Source organism: Saccoglossus kowalevskii, chromosome 7, assembly GCF_978046115.1.
Source record: "Saccoglossus kowalevskii chromosome 7, keSacKowa6.1, whole genome shotgun sequence".
Lineage (NCBI taxonomy): Eukaryota > Metazoa > Hemichordata > Enteropneusta > Harrimaniidae > Saccoglossus > Saccoglossus kowalevskii.
In genome coordinates, this window is record NC_140647.1 from 35531947 (window position 1) to 35555871 (window position 23925).

General features: G+C 40.1%; 1 protein-coding gene across 1 annotated transcript; it reads left to right on the forward strand.

The window, feature by feature from the left end:
* Positions 1-4197: 4197 nt before the first annotated feature.
* On the forward strand, positions 4198-10602 carry LOC146740960 (uncharacterized). Its single transcript, XM_085501920.1, has 2 exons — positions 4198-4971; positions 9736-10602. Exons 1-2 carry the CDS (start codon positions 4198-4200, stop codon positions 10600-10602), a joined length of 1641 nt encoding a protein of 546 aa, XP_085358046.1.
* The last annotated feature ends 13323 nt before the right edge of the window (positions 10603-23925 follow it).

A 23925-nucleotide genomic window follows, 5' to 3' on the forward strand; every position in this document is an offset into this window, starting at 1 on the left:
TTAGATGCAAATTTGGGAAACGAGGTGTTTTGTAAACCTGGATCCCATTTGTAAGACAACATATCTTGTAACCTACTGTCATGCTTTTCACATTCAAAGAATTTATCAAACTTACAGATGAAGACCACTGTTCCACTTTTCATAGCTTGTTCGATTGCATTCACTCAGCAGTTGAGTACCTGAATCAAACAATATGACGTACACACAAATGTCATCACCAGCCATTCTTCAACATTAATTTGTTCTCACGAACATTTCCAAACAATTTTGTCATCCACAACCCTAAGGAAATTTTGTCTGTAAAACTACACTCATAATGTGTGTACATTAGTTCTTCTCTCAGGCCGTCTAGATCATATTCAATACTAAATTCAGTCATGCTGTAAAATAAAGCCTTGCAAAATCGTATCTGTTTGACTGCACAGCATACTTGACCTTCATCCTGGAAAATAACTTCAGGTATGCCTGAGACTATGGGTGTTGTAGCGTCAGCATAATACCCTAACCATGAAGACAAGAAAGTATTTGTTGATAATTTTACACTGACCGGAGTCATCAATGCGATACATGTGAAGTTGTTACCGTGCTTACATGTGTAAATATTACAGGTACTCTTTCAAATGAATCTTGTGTTGAACAGGGCGTTAAAGACGGTGCATAGTAGAAAAAAAATCACCAGTATTTTGCAGTATGCTTAATTAAAAACCCCAAAATAAGCATGGACAAATATATCACCAATGCACCGAAGTCCTGAAGAATTTTGCGAAGTAGATAAAGGTGATGAATTTGTTATTTTATGACAATGGACCTGATATTACTCTCACCGAATTTTTGCATGTTGGCACAATTCATGGTTTATGCGTTATTGGATTGTCATGCGGTGTACGCCTTACTTCGTTGTGCTACTTGTGCAGAGCTGTTTCAAGCGATGTCAACATCAAAACCATTGTCATTGACTTTGAGGTTATCATTCACAGAGCTATGTTGTAGTGTTTGGTCGTCGAATCACCAGTTAGGGTTGTTTCTATCACTTCACACAATTTGCATGGCGTAAAATGCAACAGCTGGGACTATCCATACACTATAAATTTACCTTTAGGTGATATAGAAGTTGTAATGAGTTATCTGAAAGCCATCATGCAGCATGACTTACTATATGTAGAGGAGCTGGTCAGCTATTTTGATCAAATATTTGATCGTCTTCCACAACACGATGACCCAGCCACAAATGCATCGGAATCCTTGTTCACCTGTGACGACACAACGTTTATCTACATTTATTCCCGGATATGTACACAGAACAATTGCCGCCATTTAATAAGGAGTACACTAAGCTTTTGCCTCTGTAAAACTCGTCTCTATCGAAAGGTAAAATATTTTTTCTGTGACTTTTTTTCCTACTATCATGATTTATATTTCAGTCAGTTTGACAGTGGTTGCCATGACATATACTGATAAAGGTTAATGACAAGACCAGATGGCGAGCTGGTCGAAATCAACCAAAAACATCTTATGACTCTGCAGTTTTTAAGATACAAGACAGTAGCTGTAATTCTAAACCAATGTTGTTTGCGATTTTAAACTAAGGTAGTATCTTGGTGGAATGTTAGTGCGAGATTATTACCCCATCAATATTAGTTAGCGTTGACAATGTATAGAAATGTTTTCTCTAGACAGCTTGACGAGTAATTAATTGATTATGATGTGTAAAACGTTCATGTGATTGGTTGTTTGTTGGAAGGAAAGGCCTTGGAGTCTCTTATACTGATTGTAATTGGTTAAGGGGTGACAAGAAATAAAGATGGATTTAATGCTGTCTCGGGTGAAAACCAGGGACTTGGCAGAGAATCGTTTTTGGGAACATGAACGAAGCTTGTGTGTGTCTTTTGTTAGCCTAGCGTGGAAACGACCGAATCCCGGTTACCTAAGTGAAAGGTTTTTAACCATCAAAAATACCTATCACACGTGGTGGAGAATCCGGGCAGGTGTTTAACACACATTGACATCCTGTGAAGAAAAGTGAATTGGCGAAGATGTGTCTTTCTTGTGAACCGAACTAACTGGCTCGATGGCAGAGACGAAACCGCGCTCGACGACTAACACCGTTAACAGTATGGCACCGATGAACGACGCTGAAGAGATGAAGACCTCTGAACCCCTTATGAAGGATGAGTACCGGATATGACTGTATAATTAAGAATTGAGCGACATTAAAGACAAGAAGATGAAAGAACGACCCGGCTAACGCGATGACAAGAGGAGACGCTTATAGACTTTGACTTTAGCTATCTGTGTATTGCTTAGAGAACCGCTCGCTGGACACTGTAACTGACACTGTGTAACTCAAGGACGTTGAACTCTTTTCCAGAATCCTAACCCTATTGCTCAGTAATGTAATGTATTGCTTGCTTTTCCTATCGTTTTTACCGTTTCTTTTAGTGATGTCGAATTGTATGTTATGTAAGCGCCCAGATCTTTGTTTTGAAATGATATTTAGTGACGTTCGAGGTCCTTTATAACGATTTAAGCGCGTTTCAGTGGACGAGTATTTGCAACACAGTGTTTTGAGTTTTGTGAAGTTTCATGGTGTTTTAATGAGTTTATGAGTACGGATTATGAGGGGGAGAGTAATGCCCCAATGAGTTTTTTCAGAGTTTTGAGATTTGTCGATGTACAGAGATATCGACGTTTTAAGAGTTGTTTTTGTTTATGTGTTGTTTTCCGGAATACTTCTGACGCTTTTTTGAGTTGATAGCACCTTTGTAACGTTTTTTAATGTCTTTTTGAAATGATAGTGTGGTGCGCTTATGTAAGTATTGTTTGATAACGCAAGCTTTTGTTCATGATTGACAGGATTATATGTAACTTAGTAGTTTCAATCGTTTTAGTCTTTTTCCCGTCTTTATTGCCAGAGAAGTAATGTGTTATGAAAGCGACATTGTCTTTGCATTCTGTTTCCACGCCGTATGACTTGTGTTTAGATTAAAGACTTGTGAGTTCAGTTGAAGTTTATAAGCGTATATGACAAGAGTTTGATTAATAGCTTTTTATTCATTCTTTATTAGTTACCGCTTTGCAATGCTTTAACCGAGAGACGCATCCCTGGTAATCACGTGATCATGCTGTCGACTGCAGCGATTGGCTGATCGCATGGTTACACCGCCACGCCTTAGTTTTTTTTGACCTTTTGATATAGAGTTTGTAACCTTAGTAACGGAGAAAGTGAAGCGACGGGTTATCTCAGCGAACCGTTTTGAGAAAAGTGAGTCGTTTGGTAGCCTTTCCCTTGTTTTTGATTTATAACCGTTGATATTTGTGACTTTATAACCATTGTATTTAGACTTTATAATCATTGTACTTAATTAGTGTTTTACTCTTTTGATTTATTCCTTTTCTTAGTATTGTATTTAACCTGTATGACGATGAGTAGAGGACGGTATCTTTGATTTGTGAACGTGCAATGCCAAGAGGCATATCTCAGTTTGGGTGAAGGGATGTGTCATGAATTTGTTTTCGCGTATCTGTTGGTCGACTTAATTAACTGATTATTAGCGAATTGCTGTGTTATGTCTGTCATCGTGTAGGTCTATTTGAAGTTTTGGACGGAACTTGGCTCAGTGGTTTGGAACTAATTACAATATACCGTCGCTATTCTGACGACCGTAGTTATTAATGTAGTGAACGATTAATCAAAAGATATGACGTATTCAGTACTTAGTTTGATTGGCTTTATGATTGAAGGTTACGCCCTAGAGTCTTTTTACTGCATTGTAATTGGTCAGAGTTTTGAAAATGAATAAAGAGAGTTTGAGTTGGTCTTGGCGAATACTCCACGACAGACGCAGTCCGAGAGAGTCCAGTCCAGGGGCGAGCCTTGAGGCAGTCCAGTCTTGGTCTTGGGGATTTTTTCCCCAGGGCGCTGTGTCTGATAGAGTGCTCGATTGACCGACTAAGACGAGAGCTGAAACGTATTTCGTTGTGTGTGCCTTATTTGACTGTAAAGTTAAAGTGACTTTCCCGATCCCGTACCTCAAGGGGACGATAGAGAGACGAGACGAGTTTCCCCCCTGGCAAGTGTGGAGAACCCGAGAGAGAAGAGAATTTCCCCCTGATACGTGGTGGAGAACCCGGGCATTGTGTTCAACACAAAAATCATCCTGGGAACACTGTATGATTACAAGACAAAAGACATACATGATGGAAGGAATTCGTGAAGTTTTAACGGAACATCTTGGACAAATGACACAAGCCATTGCTGGAGACCAAAGAATGACACAACAAGCGGTAGAAGGAATTCAAGAAGTGGTGGAAGATCTTCAAAATCGTCCAACGCCTGTCAACATGGGAATCGGGCCAGCTCCGTTTAAAGGTAAACAATCAGAGAACGCAACATCCTGGTTACAGAGATTTAATGCGTACGCAGACTTTAACCAACTGCCAAATGATAGAAAAGCGGCAGGATTCAGAATGTTGATGACTGGCCCAGCCGAGATGTGGGTAAATGAATTGCCAGCCCAAGTAAGAGATGATTATGAAGCTTTAACGGCGGCCTTTATTGCATATTTTGAAAACGCCGATTTAGACTGGATACTAGAACAAGAACTGTCTGAGCGAAAGCAAGGGGCCGACGAATCCGTAGAAGATTATGCGGCAAATATCAAGTCGCGTTGTGCCCGACTTCGTAAAACACCCGAAGAACAATTACGTTATTTTCGCGCCGGGCTACGGAATGACATCAAGAGTCAGGTGATTGTCCATCAACCTCAAACCATTGATGAAGCGAGACGAAGAGCCAGACTGAGTGAGATAGCTTGTCAGATGCAGGAAGGCGAGAAAAAAAAGAATGGCGCAGATCTATCAGCGATTGAATTCAGCGTGGAAAGGTTAGCACAGAAAACTGAACAATTATTACAACAACATCGACCGCAGTACGTATACAGCCCGCAGCAGTTCCAGGGACCAGAGAGTCAGGTTGGTTCAAACCTAACTTACCAAGGTAGACAATTCAATACAATTCCGATATGTGGCATTTGTAATAAGAAGGGTCATTCAGCAGCCGGCTGTTACAGCCGTGGAAATTATTTCAGTGGAAATTGTTATAATTGTGGCAAAAGGGGTCATAGGGCAAGGGAGTGTCGAAGGGAAGCACAAAAAGGAAATTCGAAAGATATAATTTGTTATAGTTGTGGGGCGAAAGGCCATATTGCTAAAAATTGTGATAACGAAAAACAAGGGGGTAATTTAAACCCAAAAAGTCTATTTTAGTAAGGGCGGAGAATAGACTGACTAGCCATAAGAAAAGAATGGTAGACAGCCCTCTTTTGTGTTCAGCATCAACCGATATCTATAGAAATAATGTAATTAAAGTAAAATTAGATAATGATTATGTATGGGCATTGGTAGACACGGGAGCTGAGATTTCAGTTATTTCAAGAAGTTTCATACGAAACTTTCCAAACTTGAGAAATCGTAAAATATATCCCCCCCTTCGAAGTTCAGCACGTACTGTGAACGGTCAAATAGTTCCGCTCAGGGGTCGAATCTATGTTAGGGCAGAAATAGCGGGTCAAAAAGTGACTATTCCTTTCCACATTGTCGACTATACAAAAAGTAATGTGATAATTGGAGCAGACTTTCTAGCGGAACATAAAGCAGTTATTGATTTCTCATCCCGAAAGTTTCATTTGAGACCGTAGTCGCCAATATGGACACAAAATAGTATTACAATTCCTCCCAAGACACAGCAAATTATGACTTGTAAAACTCGATATCATTATCCAAACGGAGTAATTGCAGAAAATAAGTGCGTGAATAATTTATCTAAGTACGGGTTATTGACTGCAAAAGGCATTTTTGAAATACATAAGAATAAAGTGCCAATTAGAGTAATGAATCCGTTAGACACAGAAATTCAAATTCCTCGAGGCATTAAAGTTGGAATGATACAATGTTTGACCCCGGATACTGGCATAATTAACGTCGGCTCAGAGGGGGAGCACTTAAGTTTGAATGAGTTCAAGTACGATGATCACCCTAGTGAAACAGTAAACCCTTTCAATATTGACATGGCGAGGGCAGATTTAAACTCTGAACAAAAAGAAAGGTTAAGGAAATTCCTTAATATGAATGGAGATATATTTGCCGAAATTGCAGGACACATGGGTCACACAAAATTAATCCAACATAGAATAAGATTAGTAGGCGACCCCGACCCAATTAGTTGTCGGCCATACAGGGTCACTCCTCAAAAAAGATCAGAGATTGAAAACCAAATTAATGATATGTTATCTGAAGATATAATTTCACCTTCTGTTTCGGAATGGAGTTTTCCGGTTGTCTTGGTTACGAAACCTGGGGTGCTTATCGATTCTGTGTCGACTATAGGAAGTTGAATGCAATCAAAAATTAGAACCATATCCCTTACCCTTAATAGTGGATTGTTTTGACTCCTTGAGAATAGCCAAACCCAAATATTTTTCGACGCTTGACCTAAAAAGTGGATATTTCCAATTAGACCTACACCCAGATAGTCGTGAACTCACTACATTTACGACCCATGCTGGGAATTATCAATTTAACCGATGTCCGATGGGGGTCGCTGGGAGTGGACATTCATTTCAACGGCTCATGAATATTGTGCTTAGGGGATTGAATTGGAAAAGTTGTTTAGTTTATCTAGATGATATAATCGTATTTTCCGATACTTTTGAGAAACATTTGGGGGACCTGAATCAAATATTCCAAAGGTTAAGAAAGGCTAACTTAAAACTGAAGTTATCAAAATGTAATTTTGCGTGTAGAGAGGTTAATTATTTAGGTCACGTGATAAGTAAGGACGGTATCAGAGCAGATCCAGAAAAATGTGCAGCCATAAGGGATTTCCCCGTTCCACGTGATGTAAGAAGTTTGAGAGGATTCTTAGGTATTTGTAATTATTATAAAAAGTTAGTGTTCCAATATGCGAAAATAGCCAGGCCTTTGAATACAATGACTAGCAAAAATATTGCGTTTGAATGGACGGAAGAATGTCAACAGGCATTCGAACAGCTGAAAGAAGCGCTAACAAATCCGCCTATATTGGCATACCCCGATTTTGAGAAGCCATTTATATTAAGTTGCGACGCCTCTGGCCAAGCCATCGGTTTTATTTTATCGCAAATACAAGACGGACGTGAGAGAGTTATTGCGTATGGCGGGCGGGCGTTGACCCCGGCAGAGCGTAATTATCCTATAACACAATTAGAGGCTTTGGCCGTAGTGGTAGGAATTAAATACTTCGACCCGTATTTAAGGCACGCAAAGTTCAAGGTAATAACAGATCACTCAAGTTTAAAGTATATATTTGGGTTAGTAAGACCTAAGGGCCGAATCGGAAGGTGGGTCATTGCCCTACAACAGTATGATTTTGAAGTTGTACATAGGCCCGGTAAGGTTCACCAAAACGCGGATGCATTGTCTAGACGTACCTATGAGGGGCCCCAAACGATCACAGAATTAGAGGAGGACGATGATTTGATTGGAATAGTATCCTTAGTGACTGATAAAGTCCAACCGGAAATTAATAATGAAGGAACAGTAGACGTATATTGTGAAGAAAATGTAGTCGGTGGAACGCCTGCAGAAACAGGCTGGTGTAATGTTAGCGAAATGCAACGAGCCGACCCAGAGATAAGCCAAATAATAGATTATTTAATAAACGGGACCCTACTGCCTGAACCGCGCAAGGCGCGAATATTAGCATATACTAGAGACGAATATGTTATGGAGAATGGAAAATTATATCACCTCTGGTTCCCCAAGGGTAAATTTAGTAAAGAACAGGATTGCGTAAAACAGTTAGTCATTCCGCATAAATTAAGAAATCGCGTTTTAGAACAATTTCACAATGAAGTAACGGCAGGTCATTTTGGGTTTGCAAGAACTTATGCTTCAATCAGGCAGCGTTATTATTGGCCAAAAATGGCTTCTGAAATCCATAGTTGGGTGTCCACGTGTGTAGATTGCGCCACTAGGAAATCTCCTAAACTATGCTCCAAGGCCCCCTTGATACCGTTAAAAATAGAAGCCCCTTGGCATAGGGTCGGAGTTGATTTTATTGGGCCCATGCATAAAACTCGGGCGGGAAATCGGTATATTATTGTGTTTACTGATTATTTTACGAAATGGGCCGAGGCGTTCGCGACGGAAAACATGAATGCTCGAACAACAGCTAGGATTCTATTTGATGAAATTATATGCAGGTACGGAGCACCAAGATGTCTCTTGTCAGACAGGGGTCAAAATTTCTTGTCGGAAGTAATCAAAGCGACCTGCCAAATGTTTGGAATCAGAAAAGCAAACACGACGCCATATAATCCACAATGTAACGCGAATACGGAACGTTTTAATCAAACATTAATTCAAATATTAAGTATGTTTTGCGACTCTAGACAGGAAGATTGGGATGTATTTATACCGGCCGCGTTATTTGCGTATAGAGTAACTAAACAGGAAACGATTCAAGAAACACCGTTTTACTTAACATATGGGAGACGGGCGACGTTGCCAATAGACACAGTGTTATTAGAACCAGAACAAGAGAATAAAGTACCCCGAGATTATGCGGAATTACTGAAGGAAAAATTAAAGGTTGCCCATGAGACTGCTTTAAAATGCATTGAGGCTAATCAAGAAAAAATGAAATATTATTTTGACAGGAGAGCGAAAGAAAGTACGTTCCAAGTTGGGGATATTGTTTATTTGTACACGCCTAAAGCAACATCGGGATTGAGTAAAAAACTAGAACATCGGTGGCACGGCCCATATCGCACGTTCGAAAAAGTATCTCCCGTGAACTTTCGATTGCAACGCGTATGCGATGGGAAAATATTTAAAAATATAGTTCATGTAAACAAACTGAAACGCGGAGCTTTACGCGAAGAACAAAATGAAGGAGATATATTTGAGGAAGCCCCTGAGTTTGAAATCGTGAATGCTGATGAGAGGGGTACGGAAATGCAAAGTGAACCCCCGTCCACTCAAACGGAAATTCCTGGAGAAAATGTTCCTAATTTAGATGATATACCCGAAGGAGAAAATGATTCGGTAGGGCCCAGAGACACAGAGATGAATAGTAAGAATAGCGGATATTTTGGTATCGAAAAGATTATTAAGGGTAGGCTAAGGAACGGTAGAAAAGAGTATCTTATTAAATGGGTGGGGTACCCAAAAGATCAAAATTCTTGGGAATGTTATGAGAATTTAAACGAACAGGCGAGATTATTTTTAGAAGACCATCCGATACCCCTTATGGGATCGACAAGAGCGAATAAAAGAAGGCGGGAAAAGTTGATTAATGGTTTAGAAGTATATTAAAAAGAGATTAGTGTGTGACAAGACGAGTGTTATTTAGACCCTGGGACGCACATCATCCATTACTAACGATAATACTTAACGAATTCATTCATACGAGATCATTTCTCAAGGAGCGTGGAAAGAATCCATGATAAAGCCTAAGTTTAAATTACATGGAAGTGTTATGTCCGCACTATAGCTACGTACGGGTTTGGTGTTGGGGGTCACACTTTCATGAAGACGCCGGGCGGTGACGCCATGGACAATTTGATGAGAACATAGGAAACGCTTTAGGTGGGTACTTAATTCTACCATTCGACCACGCAAATTGAGAATTGGCCACGAATTTTTCATTTATCATGTGTCATACCCCTTTCTTTTCATTTCATTACTAATTTATAGTGCGTCTCCCGAGAAATTGATGTCAAGATGAGAATAGCGTTGATATTTATTAGTGTATTACTGGTCGTACGATGGAAACCGTCTGTGCAGATGAGAGATTATGTTCTGCGCCCCAATTATGGAGTATTGTTTGAACGGGTAGCAAACATCGATAACAGCCTAACGTACTGGCATCATACGTTCGCAATACCTTATTTAGATATTCCTATGATGAGTGTGAATGAGTCATTATGTTCGAACGAAACAGTTCACCTCATTCCGAAGTTTTGTGAGGAATACGGGGAAACTTTGAAGTTAGTCGAACAACAGAATAAGTTCTATATGTATCATATTTCGAGAGATGAACGAGCGATTCGTGTGTTATTTCCAAAGATAGAGAAAAAGAATTTGGGAAATGAACGGCAGAAAAGGGGATTATTAGACTTTGTAGGGAAGGTATCGAAATCTTTATTCGGAACGGCCACGTCGAACGACGTAAATATTTTGAGACGGCATGTAGCGGCATTGGAAAGTTCCACCGAGGTTATGACAGATCAAATTGTTGCGTACGAAGATGATTTAAACTCATATGTTTTCACAACGAATAAAAGAATAGGGAATGCTCTGAATGGGATTAAGGAAAATCATGAGGCCATTTATTCGATCGTATCTGATTTATCGCAATGGAGAAAGCGCTTGAACAGAATGGAACTAAATCAAGAGGCGTTAGAAAAAGAATTAAATTATGAACGGCGATCCACACATTTAATGTTTCGATATGCTATTCAACGCCTACAAGCGTTACAGTTACTTGAAAGGGAGACACAACGTAGGGTGGGTTCGATTGACGTGTTATTACAAGAAAGGTTACCTTTGCAGTTGGTATGACCGAGAGTGTTAGGGGATGCTTTAAGGGCAGTGCGAAAGAAGCTACGAAAGAAATATCCTAATTTTGATATAGCATACACGAATTTGAATTATTATTACCATAATGCGAGAGTGACATTTCGGCGTACAGACAATAATGTGTACATAAAGGTTGGAATCCCCATTACTATAAAAAACGACATATTCGAAGTGTATAAAGTGATAGTCATGCCTATGCCCCTCCCTTATGATTTAGGTGATAAACCTCAGCATCTCGACAATAATACAGCAAAGAACGGGCGCACGAAGGTAACGTCAGTTGCAGAGTATTTTGGGGTTAATGAAGATGAAACTTACTACATTGAAATGAGTGCAGACCAAATTTCGTCTTGTACTGGTCTGACAGTAAAAGATTGTCCCTCTGTGATTACCATGATAAATATGCGTAAGTCGTCGTGTACGAAGGCCTTGTTCTATGATAATAAAGAGGAAATTCATAACACATGTAAAATAGATTTAATACTCAACCCAGTATACGACCCTAAGATTCTCGAAATCGGACAGGGGAATATTTTGGTAAATAGTGTAGGATATATGTATTTTGTATTAGTGCGCCCTCACAGTTTGTGTGCAAAAGCGCCCTCATAAGTCAATAGTGTGTTTTACTGTGTACAAGATGGCTGCCTCCTATGCTGGTTGCTACGTTGGTGCCGTGAAGCTTTCGGGATCGTGTTAGCATTGTCTGAAGGGTGTGTGTATGACTCTATCGTACAGATTTTGAACTCTTAGTGCCAGCAGCAGTATCTGAGCCATTATTGACAGTTCTGTTGACAAATAGCCGTGATATGACAATATCGTCTTAGAGGTTGGTCTACACATGTGCATTATGCAAATGAGTAAATTTGCGTGGTGAGGGAAATTCGTGACATTTCTTGTTGTTATCTGAGTTCTGCGTTGAAGTGTTTATTCTTGTACCTGATGTTCTGACATTTTTTTATATTGAACCGTTTTGCTGAATTTGATTGTTCGTCTCACTTCCTGTATCTGGCTGCTGCCTTATCTCCGAGGAATTCTCCGAATGTGTCAATCTACCGTCTACTAGCTTCCTGTGGTCATCTACGTTGCCCGGGCCGACGTGGGACAATCCAGTAAATAGGACATTTTAGTTGAATCGTGTGTATATTGAACTGCATCTATCACTATAGTACCCCTATAGTGTAAATTGTATTTCTGACCCCGTGTGTTATGTATCTTTTATTCTTATCCACCAATGTGTACTACATGTATATACTAGGATAGTGCATTCCAATAATACATCTATGAGACGTATGTTTTGCATAGTAGTGTCTTTATTAATTTAACTATTTGATATTGTGTTGAGCAACACCAACGCGTATTAGTCCCCACGATCATTCAGTCCGATCAGCACACAGTCGTTATCTTAGTGGATATAGTGTTATAATTGCACTGGGGTTGGTATTGTTGCTAAATACCTGAGTACCCTACCCTTACATTTGGCGCCCAACGTTTTTGGGGCTGTGTTGCTGTATTTTTAAGTTGTGTATCTACTGTTTGAAAACTTGAATTATAGGCTGTGCTTGTACAGCACCCTTAGTGTACAGTAGTAGTATAGTGAGTTGAATTGGACTAGTTTGGTCAGGACTCCCACTACCCTTTTTGTTGTGCATTGATATTTTATTTTACATCATTCTACTTGTATTTTTGTATTTCTACAGTGTATTTTACAAATTTTAAGAATCTTAGTATTTTTAACACTTAGGTGTTAGGTCACAACAGTCTACTTTGAACTTGAAGCAAGTGGCTACAGTGTGACCATCCATGTGCTACAGTGTATCCTTTACTTAATATTATTCATTCAGTGTACCTAATACTGTTACAGTGCAAACTTTTATATACTACAAGTGTCATCCACCTTGTGCAGTTACCAGTGTATGCCATTTGTTACATTGTTACAATTATCCCCTGTTGGTAGACATAGTGTATGCTACATGGTCACTAGAATATATATTCTTTTTTTTTCCGTTTGTAAACATAAATTGCATCATTAACATCTTGTATTTTCACAGTTCTTAGGTCATTTTTACATACTGCTTAATAATGGCTTCTGAAGGTGTTCCTGAGAATGACATGCAGTGTTCTGTACTTGTTGATGATATTCCCCCTGAGTTCAGTAAAGAACAAATTGTAGAACGTTTTCAGGAGTTTGGTGAGATCGTTAAGGTTGTGTTACCGATTGATGCTGAAACACAACAACATGAGGGATATGGTCTGTTTCAATATGCTGATAAAACACATGCACTTCAGGCCATTAACACACTCAATAAGGTTGAACTTGGCTCTTCAGTACTAACAGTTGCTCTAGTTCCTTCTTTCATGAGAAAACAGCTTAGAAGAAATGGAAATAAAGCAAGACATGTCGATGGTAATAATACAACGCCACCACCTATACCTGACCAGTCGTCAGATGGCTCCAAGGTGAGAACAACTACTAATAACCTTTCTGGTAATTACAGTAGTAATATTCCTGTAATGTTGCCGCCAGCCATGTTTCAACCACCACGTCTGTCCACGTTTTCTGGTATTGCAAGTAACAAGGCTGATGTTAGTTTTGTCGCCTGGAAGTATGAGATTGAGTGTTTACGTGCCACTCATAGTTCTGACGTGTTGGTCCCTATTATCAGAAGGTCACTAAGAGGTCAGGCCTATGAAATCATTATGCGCTTAGGGTCAGGTGCCACCTTGGATGACATTGTTGCTAAGTTGGAAGGAAGGTATGGTGTTGTGGAAAGTGGTGCAACATTGCTACAGCAATTCTACAATAGTGTACAGAAAGAAGGTGAAAGTTGTGCTGATTATGGGTGTCGCTTAGAATTAGCCATTCATAAGGCAAGAGACCGTGGCGGCATAACAGACACAGCTGTGGATGAAACGCTGAGGACTGTGTTCTGGAGAGGTCTACGAGAGGAACAGGTGAAGAACATAGCAAGGCATGAGTACAGAGGTTGTGAATCATTTGATCGCTTACTACAAGTTGTAAGACTGGCAGTAGAAGAAGTGAGGGAAAGCAAGAGTGAGGTGACTACAAAACAACCTCGTTCTGGCCAGGCTCGACAGTCAGTGGTTGCAGAGAAAGAATCAACTGAATCTGTTTCTGAAATGCGTGAGCTTCGGAAGACAATCCAACAACTGACAGAACGGTTAGCTCGATTAGAGAATAAAGAGTCTACACAAACAGAAAGAGGAAGGCCACAAGAAAGAAGACCAGCTAAGGGGCCGTGCTTCGGTTGTGGTGAGGAAGGACATTACGTGAAAAACTGTCCAAACCATAAAACTCCAGGTACGTGGACAAAGAATTTAAACGTCAAGCTGCCTCTGCCACAGGGCGAGCAGTAGGTAGATTGATGGTGAGCCCTAAACATGTCCTCCTTGGTTCAGCAAGTGTGATGAATAGGATCGTTGGTAAAGCTAATGAGGAAATGGCAACTGTCAATGGTGTAAATTGTAAGTGTTTGATTGACACTGGTTCTCAGGTAACCACCATTAGTGAGTCTTTCTACAAGCAAAACTTGTCGGAACTGTCCATTAAACCGGTAACTGATTTCTTGTCCATCGAGGGTGCAGGAGGTCATCATGTACCGTTTTTGGGGTACCTTGAGTTGCAGTTGACATTTCCCTTGGAGGCTTTTGGTAACGATGGTGTGTTTGATGTATTGACTCTTGTTGTTCCAGATAATTGTTATAATAGTACCGTGCCTCTCACTGTTGGTACTAATGTGTTGTTGGAGTGTAGAGAGTACTGCAGAGAGACGTGTGGTTCTCGCTACATGAGAAACATAGATATGTCACCAGTATGGAAAGCTGCCTACCACCGATTGAACGCAAGAGACCGTTTCTGTGGGAAAGCTGGCTATCTGGGTGAAGTAAGGGCTAGTTCAAAACAACCTGTTAACATACTACCAGGCCAATCAACTGTCATTCATGGAGCCATAAAAGCTGGACCGAAGGGTGACGAGTATGTTGTTGTCGTTGAACCTGTTGAGAACAATGGACTATCTAGTAGTCTGATGGTTAGTCCAACAGCTGTGACAATGAAATGTGCTGGCAACAAATGTTTTGTCCCAGTGCATGTCTACAATATTTCGACAAAGTCTGTTACTGTTAGACCAAGAGATGTGATAGGTGAAGTGCAAGCTGTTACGTGGGCAGGTGAACCATCAAGTTATGAAGCATTGTGCCACCGACAATCTGTATGTGTTGGCACAACTAACAAGGATACTTTTGATATGGCAAGTAGACAGAGTGCCAAATCAATGTATTGTGAGACATCAAAGAGAAGAAATATAGAATTTGACCTTAGTGAGTCACCGATAGACAGATCACAGCGAGAACAGGCACTTGAGTTGTTGGATCGCATGTCCCCAGTCTTTGCATCAGACGAGAATGACTTGGGCTACACAACGGCAGTAGAACACAAAATACACCTTACAGATAATATACCTACCCGAGAACGTCATAGAAGAATACCACCCTCACAGTATGATGAATTGAGACTACTCTTGCAGAGCATGTTAGATGCAGGTGTCATTCGAGAATCTCATAGTCAATATGCATCCCCCATTGTCTTGGTAGCCAAGAAGGATGGCTCAACTCGTCTATGCATTGACTACCGCAAATTGAATGCCAAAACCGTTCGTGACTCGTATGCTTTACCAAGAATCGAAGAATCGCTTGACACATTGAGTGGTTCTCACTGGTTTTCATCGATAGATCTTAAGAGTGGATACTGGCAGATTGGTGTGGCGGAGGAAGACAAACATAAGACCGCTTTCACTACGCCGTTAGGATTCTACGAGGCGAATCGCATGCCTTTTGGGTTGACTAATGCCCCTAGTACATTTCAAAGGCTCATGGAGAAATGCATGGGCGATTACAATTTAAAGCAGTGTCTTGTGTACCTTGATGACATTATCGTGTTTTCGAAAACATTTGAAGAACATGTAGAGAGACTGGAAGCTGTCCTTAACAGATTACACAAGTACGGTCTAAAGGTCAAATTGTCTAAGTGCCAAGTGTTTCGTAAAGAGGTCAAGTACCTTGGTCATGTGATCTCGTCTGAAGGTGTTCAAACTGATCCAGAAAAGTTGAAAGCTTTGAAGACTTGGCCAGTCCCAAAGAGTGCCAAAGAAGTTAAGTCCTTTGTGGGGTTCGCTGGTTATTATAGGCGTTTTGTTGATGGGTTTTCAAAGATTTGTAAACCGCTGCACAGACTCACTGCAGGACTTCCTTCAAAGAAGCGGAAGGGTGAGAAAAGATATAAATCTCAGCAACCTCAACCTGAATTCAAGTGGACTAGTGAATGTCAAAATGCATTTGATACTCTGATAGAGAAGCTCACATCACCACCGATTCTTGGCTTTGCTGATTACAATCTGAAGTTTGAACTTCACACTGATGCAAGTTACTCAGGTTTAGGAGCTGCACTCTATCAGGAGCAGAATGGTAGAAAGCGAGTCATAGCCTATGCTAGTAGAGGCCTTTCAAGGAGTGAGATGAACTACCCGGCTCACAAACTAGAATTTCTTGCCTTAAAATGGTCGGTGACTGAGAAATTCCATGAGTTCTTGTATGGTAATAACTTCAAGGTCGTAACAGACAATAACCCTTTAACATATGTCACTACCACTGCCAAGTTAGATGCTACAGGTCATCGATGGCTGGCAGCACTATCTACATATAACTTCACTCTTGAATACCGTCCTGGTCGCAGAAATGGAGATGCAGATGGGTTATCTCGTATACCACGTGACACAGATCCTCCAGAAGTTAGAGGACAGATAAATAATGACTTGATTAAGGCTGTTTGTCAATACCACATGACTAACCTTAACTATAGACAGGCAGTGAATGCTATGCCACCCTTAGTGGAATCCTTGAGTACTAATCCAGAGGCAATTCCTAAGAGTCTTCATGAACCAATGCCATGGCCTGGTAGGGAAACATTACCGACCATTACCATGCCACAGTGGAAAGAACTGCAACTACAGGACGAGGTCATCAAACATGTGTATAACTACAAGATAGAGAATATACGTCCTAGTGTGCAGGAGAGGAAAACAGAATCGCCTGATGTACAACTGATGTTGAAAGAATGGGATCATCTTTGTTTTCGAAGTGGAGTACTACACCGTTGGCATACTGGTGTTGATGGCCAGAAGTCTTATCAACTGGTTTTACCAAAAGATTATCGTAAGAGGGCACTGGAAGGACTACATGATCATGTTGGACATTTAGGGAAGGAGAGAACATTAGATCTGGTGAGAAGTAGGTTTTACTGGCCAAGAATGGCACAGGATGTTGACCATAAGATAGTAAACTGTGAGCAGTGTATATTACGTAAGACATCAGGGCGACAGGTTACTGCACCGTTGGTTAACATTAGAACATCTTACCCTATGGAACTTGTCTGCATGGACTTTCTTTCCTTAGAGGAATCAAAAGGTGGTGTTGCCGATATCCTCATGATTACTGATCATTTCTCGCGCTATGCAGTTGCCATACCCACACGAAACCAAACCGCAAAAACTACAGCAAAACATCTATGGGAGAACTTCTTCTTTCATTATGGATTTCCCGCAAGGTTACATTCAGATAGAGGTCGTAATTTCGAGTCTGAGGTGATATGTGAACTGTGCAAATTACTAGGGATAGAGAAATCAAGGACGACACCTTACCACCCACAAGGGAATGGTCAGGTTGAGAGACTGAACAGAACATTGCTAGGCATGCTGGGTACACTGAGTGATGAAAAGAAACAAGATTGGAAATCTTATGTAGCCCCCCTAGCACATGCATATAATTGTACCAAACATGATTCGACAGGCTTTGCACCGTACTACTTAATGTTTGGACGACATCCACGCTTACCCATTGATGTATATCTGGGTATAGAACTGGAAGATAATGTGAACAGAACTCACCATGAGTATGCTAAATCGTTAAGAGACAGACTGAGTTTTGCTTACAAACTTGCATCTAGAGAGGCTGAGAAGGCAGCAGATAGTAACAAGAAGAGATATGACATGAAATCACGAGAATCTATACTTCATCCAGGTGATAGAGTGTTAGTCAGGAACGTGCGGATCAGAGGTAAACATAAACTTGCTAATCGTTGGGAACGTCATCCTTACAGAGTAGTCAAGCAACTTGACTCAGAGCTTCCTGTTTATGTGGTTCGTTCAGAACACAAGAAAGGCCGTGATCGTACATTGCATCGCAACCTGTTACTTACCTGTTCTTCTTTGCCCTTTCCTCAATCCTCTCAGCATAACCGAGATGCTACACGAAGGAAAAGAGTTCTTCAAAGTCGTGACCCAGAGAGTGATGATAGAAATAGTGAAGATTCTACAAGTGAAAGTGAGACTGGAATCGAATATATTCCAGCCGCCGTACCTGTACATGTAACTGATACTCTTAATCAGTCTGATAATCCAGTCAGTGGCGAAGAAGAATCTGAAGTGCTGCTACCAGTAACCCCAGATGACACAGATGACAGTGTTCGACCCATTGCTCAAATGGATACTAATGAACATTTGTTAAGTTCTGAGCCTGTGGTGGAAGAGGACATGGTGGTTGAAGCTCAAGATGATGATGATGATACTGTCCCTGTTGATGATCAACCGGAAGAAGATGATCCGCCGTTGAGAAGGTCAACTAGAGCAATTAAACCCCCCAATCGTCTTACATATGCACACATAAGTACAAAACCTGATTGGATAGTGAAAGCGGAGTTTCTTGCTAAAATGAAGGAACAGTTCATTGATGAGTCTAGCAGTATTTGTAATACAATACTTGACATTGTGTCAAAAGCTTAGGTTAGGTTAGGAGTGACCATGTTAGCTTTTTAAGTTAATGTCGGGACGTCATTTCTAAAACCAGGGGAGAGTGTAGGATATATGTATTTTGTATTAGTGCGCCCTCACAGTTTGTGTGCAAAAGCGCCCTCATAAGTCAATAGTGTGTTTTACTGTGTACAAGATGGCTGCCTCCTATGCTGGTTGCTACGTTGGTGCCGTGAAGCTTTCGGGATCGTGTTAGCATTGTCTGAAGGGTGTGTGTATGACTCTATCGTACAGATTTTGAACTCTTAGTGCCAGCAGCAGTATCTGAGCCATTATTGACAGTTCTGTTGACAAATAGCCGTGATATGACAATATCGTCTTAGAGGTTGGTCTACACATGTGCATTATGCAAATGAGTAAATTTGCGTGGTGAGGGAAATTCGTGACATTTCTTGTTGTTATCTGAGTTCTGCGTTGAAGTGTTTATTCTTGTACCTGATGTTCTGACATTTTTTTATATTGAACCGTTTTGCTGAATTTGATTGTTCGTCTCACTTCCTGTATCTGGCTGCTGCCTTATCTCCGAGGAATTCTCCGAATGTGTCAATCTACCGTCTACTAGCTTCCTGTGGTCATCTACGTTGCCCGGGCCGACGTGGGACAATCCAGTAAATAGGACATTTTAGTTGAATCGTGTGTATATTGAACTGCATCTATCACTATAGTACCCCTATAGTGTAAATTGTATTTCTGACCCCGTGTGTTATGTATCTTTTATTCTTATCCACCAATGTGTACTACATGTATATACTAGGATAGTGCATTCCAATAATACATCTATGAGACGTATGTTTTGCATAGTAGTGTCTTTATTAATTTAACTATTTGATATTGTGTTGAGCAACACCAACGCGTATTAGTCCCCACGATCATTCAGTCCGATCAGCACACAGTCGTTATCTTAGTGGATATAGTGTTATAATTGCACTGGGGTTGGTATTGTTGCTAAATACCTGAGTACCCTACCCTTACAATAGCAATGATACTAAATGGTTAATAGCATGCGGGGATAAAAGCCCTGAGCCTATTGAAGGTTGTACAATGTGTATAATTAAATTGCCCTGTGGATGCGCTATAAATTCCGACAATCTCTATATATCGCCATTGTTAACCAGTTGCACAGAAGACGAGGCCCCCACGTTTCTGCATCCGGTAAATTTGCCATTTTTAATACCCTTTTATGACCCAGATGATTTGACAGAAATTACGGGGGAATCGATGTATGAAAACCCGTGGAGAGTACAACTCCCTAACATCACCATTAACAGGGGGAATTTCGAGGAAATTGTACGTTCTGATGCACGTTTGGTGGTAGATTTAAACAGAACGGCAGATTTATTAAGGAAAAATGAACCAATTTATTATTCTAAAGTAGACAAATTATTTAGCGACATTACGGATGAAACCCCTGCCTTACCGTTTTTGGAAGTCAAAACTATTACTATAATTGAAACCATTCTGGCTATTATAAGCACAGGGTCACTGATTTTGTCAGTATATACAGTTTGTAAGGTGAGAACTTTGAGCATATTGATTGCAACCCTTCCCAGGGCCCGGGCTAAAACGTTATATTTGCCAGTAGACGAGTTAATTACGGACCACCCCTTGCGAGATTTGAAGAGTTCCATGATCCAACTTCGAAATGAAACGTTAATTCTGATTTTAATGTGTTCAGGATTCTTATTAATATTGGCGGTTATTCGATTGTGCAAGTGTTAGCGTAATCGCTCTATAATGTATCGTGCACCTAAATTGCCCCGTACTAAGTTAATTTTAGAGATATCCAATGACAAGCTGTATGTCTTGGTAAATGTTATGACCCTGTACGTGTCTCCGAGCCATTTGGCCTTTGTAAAGCGACCCGTGATCGAGAATTTAACAGTTGAACGTGGTATAATTTCGTCCGTGTTGAATATCGAATGGGGTGATATAAAATACAAATTTCATGGTGTAGAACGTGTAATTCCTTTGCCCAAAGCCGTTAAGATACCAAAGTGGAAAGATAGTAAGTGCATGGCTGTGGAAGAGGTAGGGAATCATTATAGATTATTGGTGGGTCTATCTGAAGTATATACCGAGATTCCCAGGGATATTATTAGTATGCAGTAGATAGGGAACCCAATACTGAATAATTGGGATAGCAAGTGAAGTGCTGGCACCTCTCCTTGATAGAGTAGGATATTCGAAAATATAACCAATGTATTTAACCTCATAATCTTTTTATTTAAATATATATAACTATTGTACTTTAGAATCATAACAGTAGTGTTTACATTTATAGCTTTTTATTTGAAATTATAATTACCATATGTAATCATTGTATTTACTCATTTGAAACTATGTATTTTGTTATATTGGAGTGTATTTTACTTGCTTAACGATTGTTGATGTATTTGACGTGTGAAATATAAATGTGATGACATCCTTAGTATTGGAACGGTATGTTCGGAGAACATACAGAATGTAAAACAGGGGGTTGTATCATGATTTATATTTCAGTCAGTTTGACAGTGGTTGCCATGACATATACTGATAAAGGTTAATGACAAGACCAGATGGCGAGCTGGTCGAAATCAACCAAAAACATCTTATGACTCTGCAGTTTTTAAGATACAAGACAGTAGCTGTAATTCTAAACCAATGTTGTTTGCGATTTTAAACTAAGGTAGTATCTTGGTGGAATGTTAGTGCGAGATTATTACCCCATCAATATTAGTTAGCGTTGACAATGTATAGAAATGTTTTCTCTAGACAGCTTGACGAGTAATTAATTGATTATGATGTGTAAAACTTTCATGTGATTGGTTGTTTGTTGGAAGGAAAGGCCTTGGAGTCTCTTATACTGATTGTAATTGGTTAAGGGGTGACAAGAAATAAAGATGGATTTAATGCTGTCTCGGGTGAAAACCAGGGACTTGGCAGAGAATCGTTTTTGGGAACATGAACGAAGCTTGTGTGTGTCTTTTGTTAGCCTAGCGTGGAAACGACCGAATCCCGGTTACCTAAGTGAAAGGTTTTTAACCATCAAAAATACCTATCACACTACAATCTTGCAGATAAGGATGCTGAACGTGAGGTTCGCAGTATTAGTCGCAACTGTCAGACTGTCATTATGTATTATGATAGGTCTGATGTTTCTGTAACCATGCTATTTGGTTGATCTGTACGGAAACGTTACTTACAAAAATGTACCCCCGTCCACTCAAACGGAAATTCCTGGAGAAAATGTTCCTAATTTAGATGATATACCCGAAGGAGAAAATGATTCGGTAGGGCCCAGAGACACAGAGATGAATAGTAAGAATAGCGGATATTTTGGTATCGAAAAGATTATTAAGGGTAGGCTAAGGAACGGTAGAAAAGAGTATCTTATTAAATGGGTGGGGTACCCAAAAGATCAAAATTCTTGGGAATGTTATGAGAATTTAAACGAACAGGCGAGATTATTTTTAGAAGACCATCCGATACCCCTTATGGGATCGACAAGAGCGAATAAAAGAAGGCGGGAAAAGTTGATTAATGGTTTAGAAGTATATTAAAAAGAGATTAGTGTGTGACAAGACGAGTGTTATTTAGACCCTGGGACGCACATCATCCATTACTAACGATAATACTTAACGAATTCATTCATACGAGATCATTTCTCAAGGAGCGTGGAAAGAATCCATGATAAAGCCTAAGTTTAAATTACATGGAAGTGTTATGTCCGCACTATAGCTACGTACGGGTTTGGTGTTGGGGGTCACACTTTCATGAAGACGCCGGGCGGTGACGCCATGGACAATTTGATGAGAACATAGGAAACGCTTTAGGTGGGTACTTAATTCTACCATTCGACCACGCAAATTGAGAATTGGCCACGAATTTTTCATTTATCATGTGTCATACCCCTTTCTTTTCATTTCATTACTAATTTATAGTGCGTCTCCCGAGAAATTGATGTCAAGATGAGAATAGCGTTGATATTTATTAGTGTATTACTGGTCGTACGATGGAAACCGTCTGTGCAGATGAGAGATTATGTTCTGCGCCCCAATTGTGGAGTATTGTTTGAACGGGTAGCAAACATCGATAACAGCCTAACGTACTGGCATCATACGTTCGCAATACCTTATTTAGATATTCCTATGATGAGTGTGAATGAGTCATTATGTTCGAACGAAACAGTTCACCTCATTCCGAAGTTTTGTGAGGAATACAGGGAAACTTTGAAGTTAGTCGAACAACAGAATAAGTTCTATATGTATCATATTTCGAGAGATGAATGAGCGATTCGTGTGTTATTTCCAAAGATAGAGAAAAAGAATTTGGGAAATGAACGGCAGAAAAGGGGATTATTAGACTTTGTAGGGAAGGTATCGAAATCTTTATTCGGAACGGCCACGTCGAACGACGTAAATATTTTGAGACGGCATGTAGCGGCATTGGAAAGTTCCACCGAGGTTATGACAGATCAAATTGTTGCGTACGAAGATGATTTAAACTCATATGTTTTCACAACGAATAAAAGAATAGGGAATGCTCTGAATGGGATTAAGGAAAATCATGAGGCCATTTATTCGATCGTATCTGATTTATCGCAATGGAGAAAGCGCTTGAACAGAATGGAACTAAATCAAGAGGCGTTAGAAAAAGAATTAAATTATGAACGGCGATCCACACATTTAATGTTTCGATATGCTATTCAACGCCTACAAGCGTTACAGTTACTTGAAAGGGAGACACAACGTAGGGTGGGTTCGATTGACGTGTTATTACAAGAAAGGTTACCTTTGCAGTTGGTATGACCGAGAGTGTTAGGGGATGCTTTAAGGGCAGTGCGAAAGAAGCTACGAAAGAAATATCCTAATTTTGATATAGCATACACGAATTTGAATTATTATTACCATAATGCGAGAGTGACATTTCGGCGTACAGACAATAATGTGTACATAAAGGTTGGAATCCCCATTACTATAAAAAACGACATATTCGAAGTGTATAAAGTGATAGTCATGCCTATGCCCCTCCCTTATGATTTAGGTGATAAACCTCAGCATCTCGACAATAATACAGCAAAGAACGGGCGCACGAAGGTAACGTCAGTTGCAGAGTATTTTGGGGTTAATGAAGATGAAACTTACTACATTGAAATGAGTGCAGACCAAATTTCGTCTTGTACTGGTCTGACAGTAAAAGATTGTCCCTCTGTGATTACCATGATAAATATGCGTAAGTCGTCGTGTACGAAGGCCTTGTTCTATGATAATAAAGAGGAAATTCATAACACATGTAAAATAGATTTAATACTCAACCCAGTATACGACCCTAAGATTCTCGAAATCGGACAGGGGAATATTTTGGTAAATAGCAATGATACTAAATGGTTAATAGCATGCGGGGATAAAAGCCCTGAGCCTATTGAAGGTTGTACAATGTGTATAAT

Excerpts from the sequence above, each read along its gene's own strand:
- LOC146740960 (XM_085501920.1), top strand. The coding sequence starts at position 4,198 with ATGGAAGGAATTCGTGAAGTTTTAACGGAACATCTTGGACAAATGACA. Across the intron at positions 4,972-9,735 it reads TCCAGGGACCAGAGAGTCAG|TGCGTCTCCCGAGAAATTGA; the intron begins GTTGGTTCAAAC and ends ACTAATTTATAG.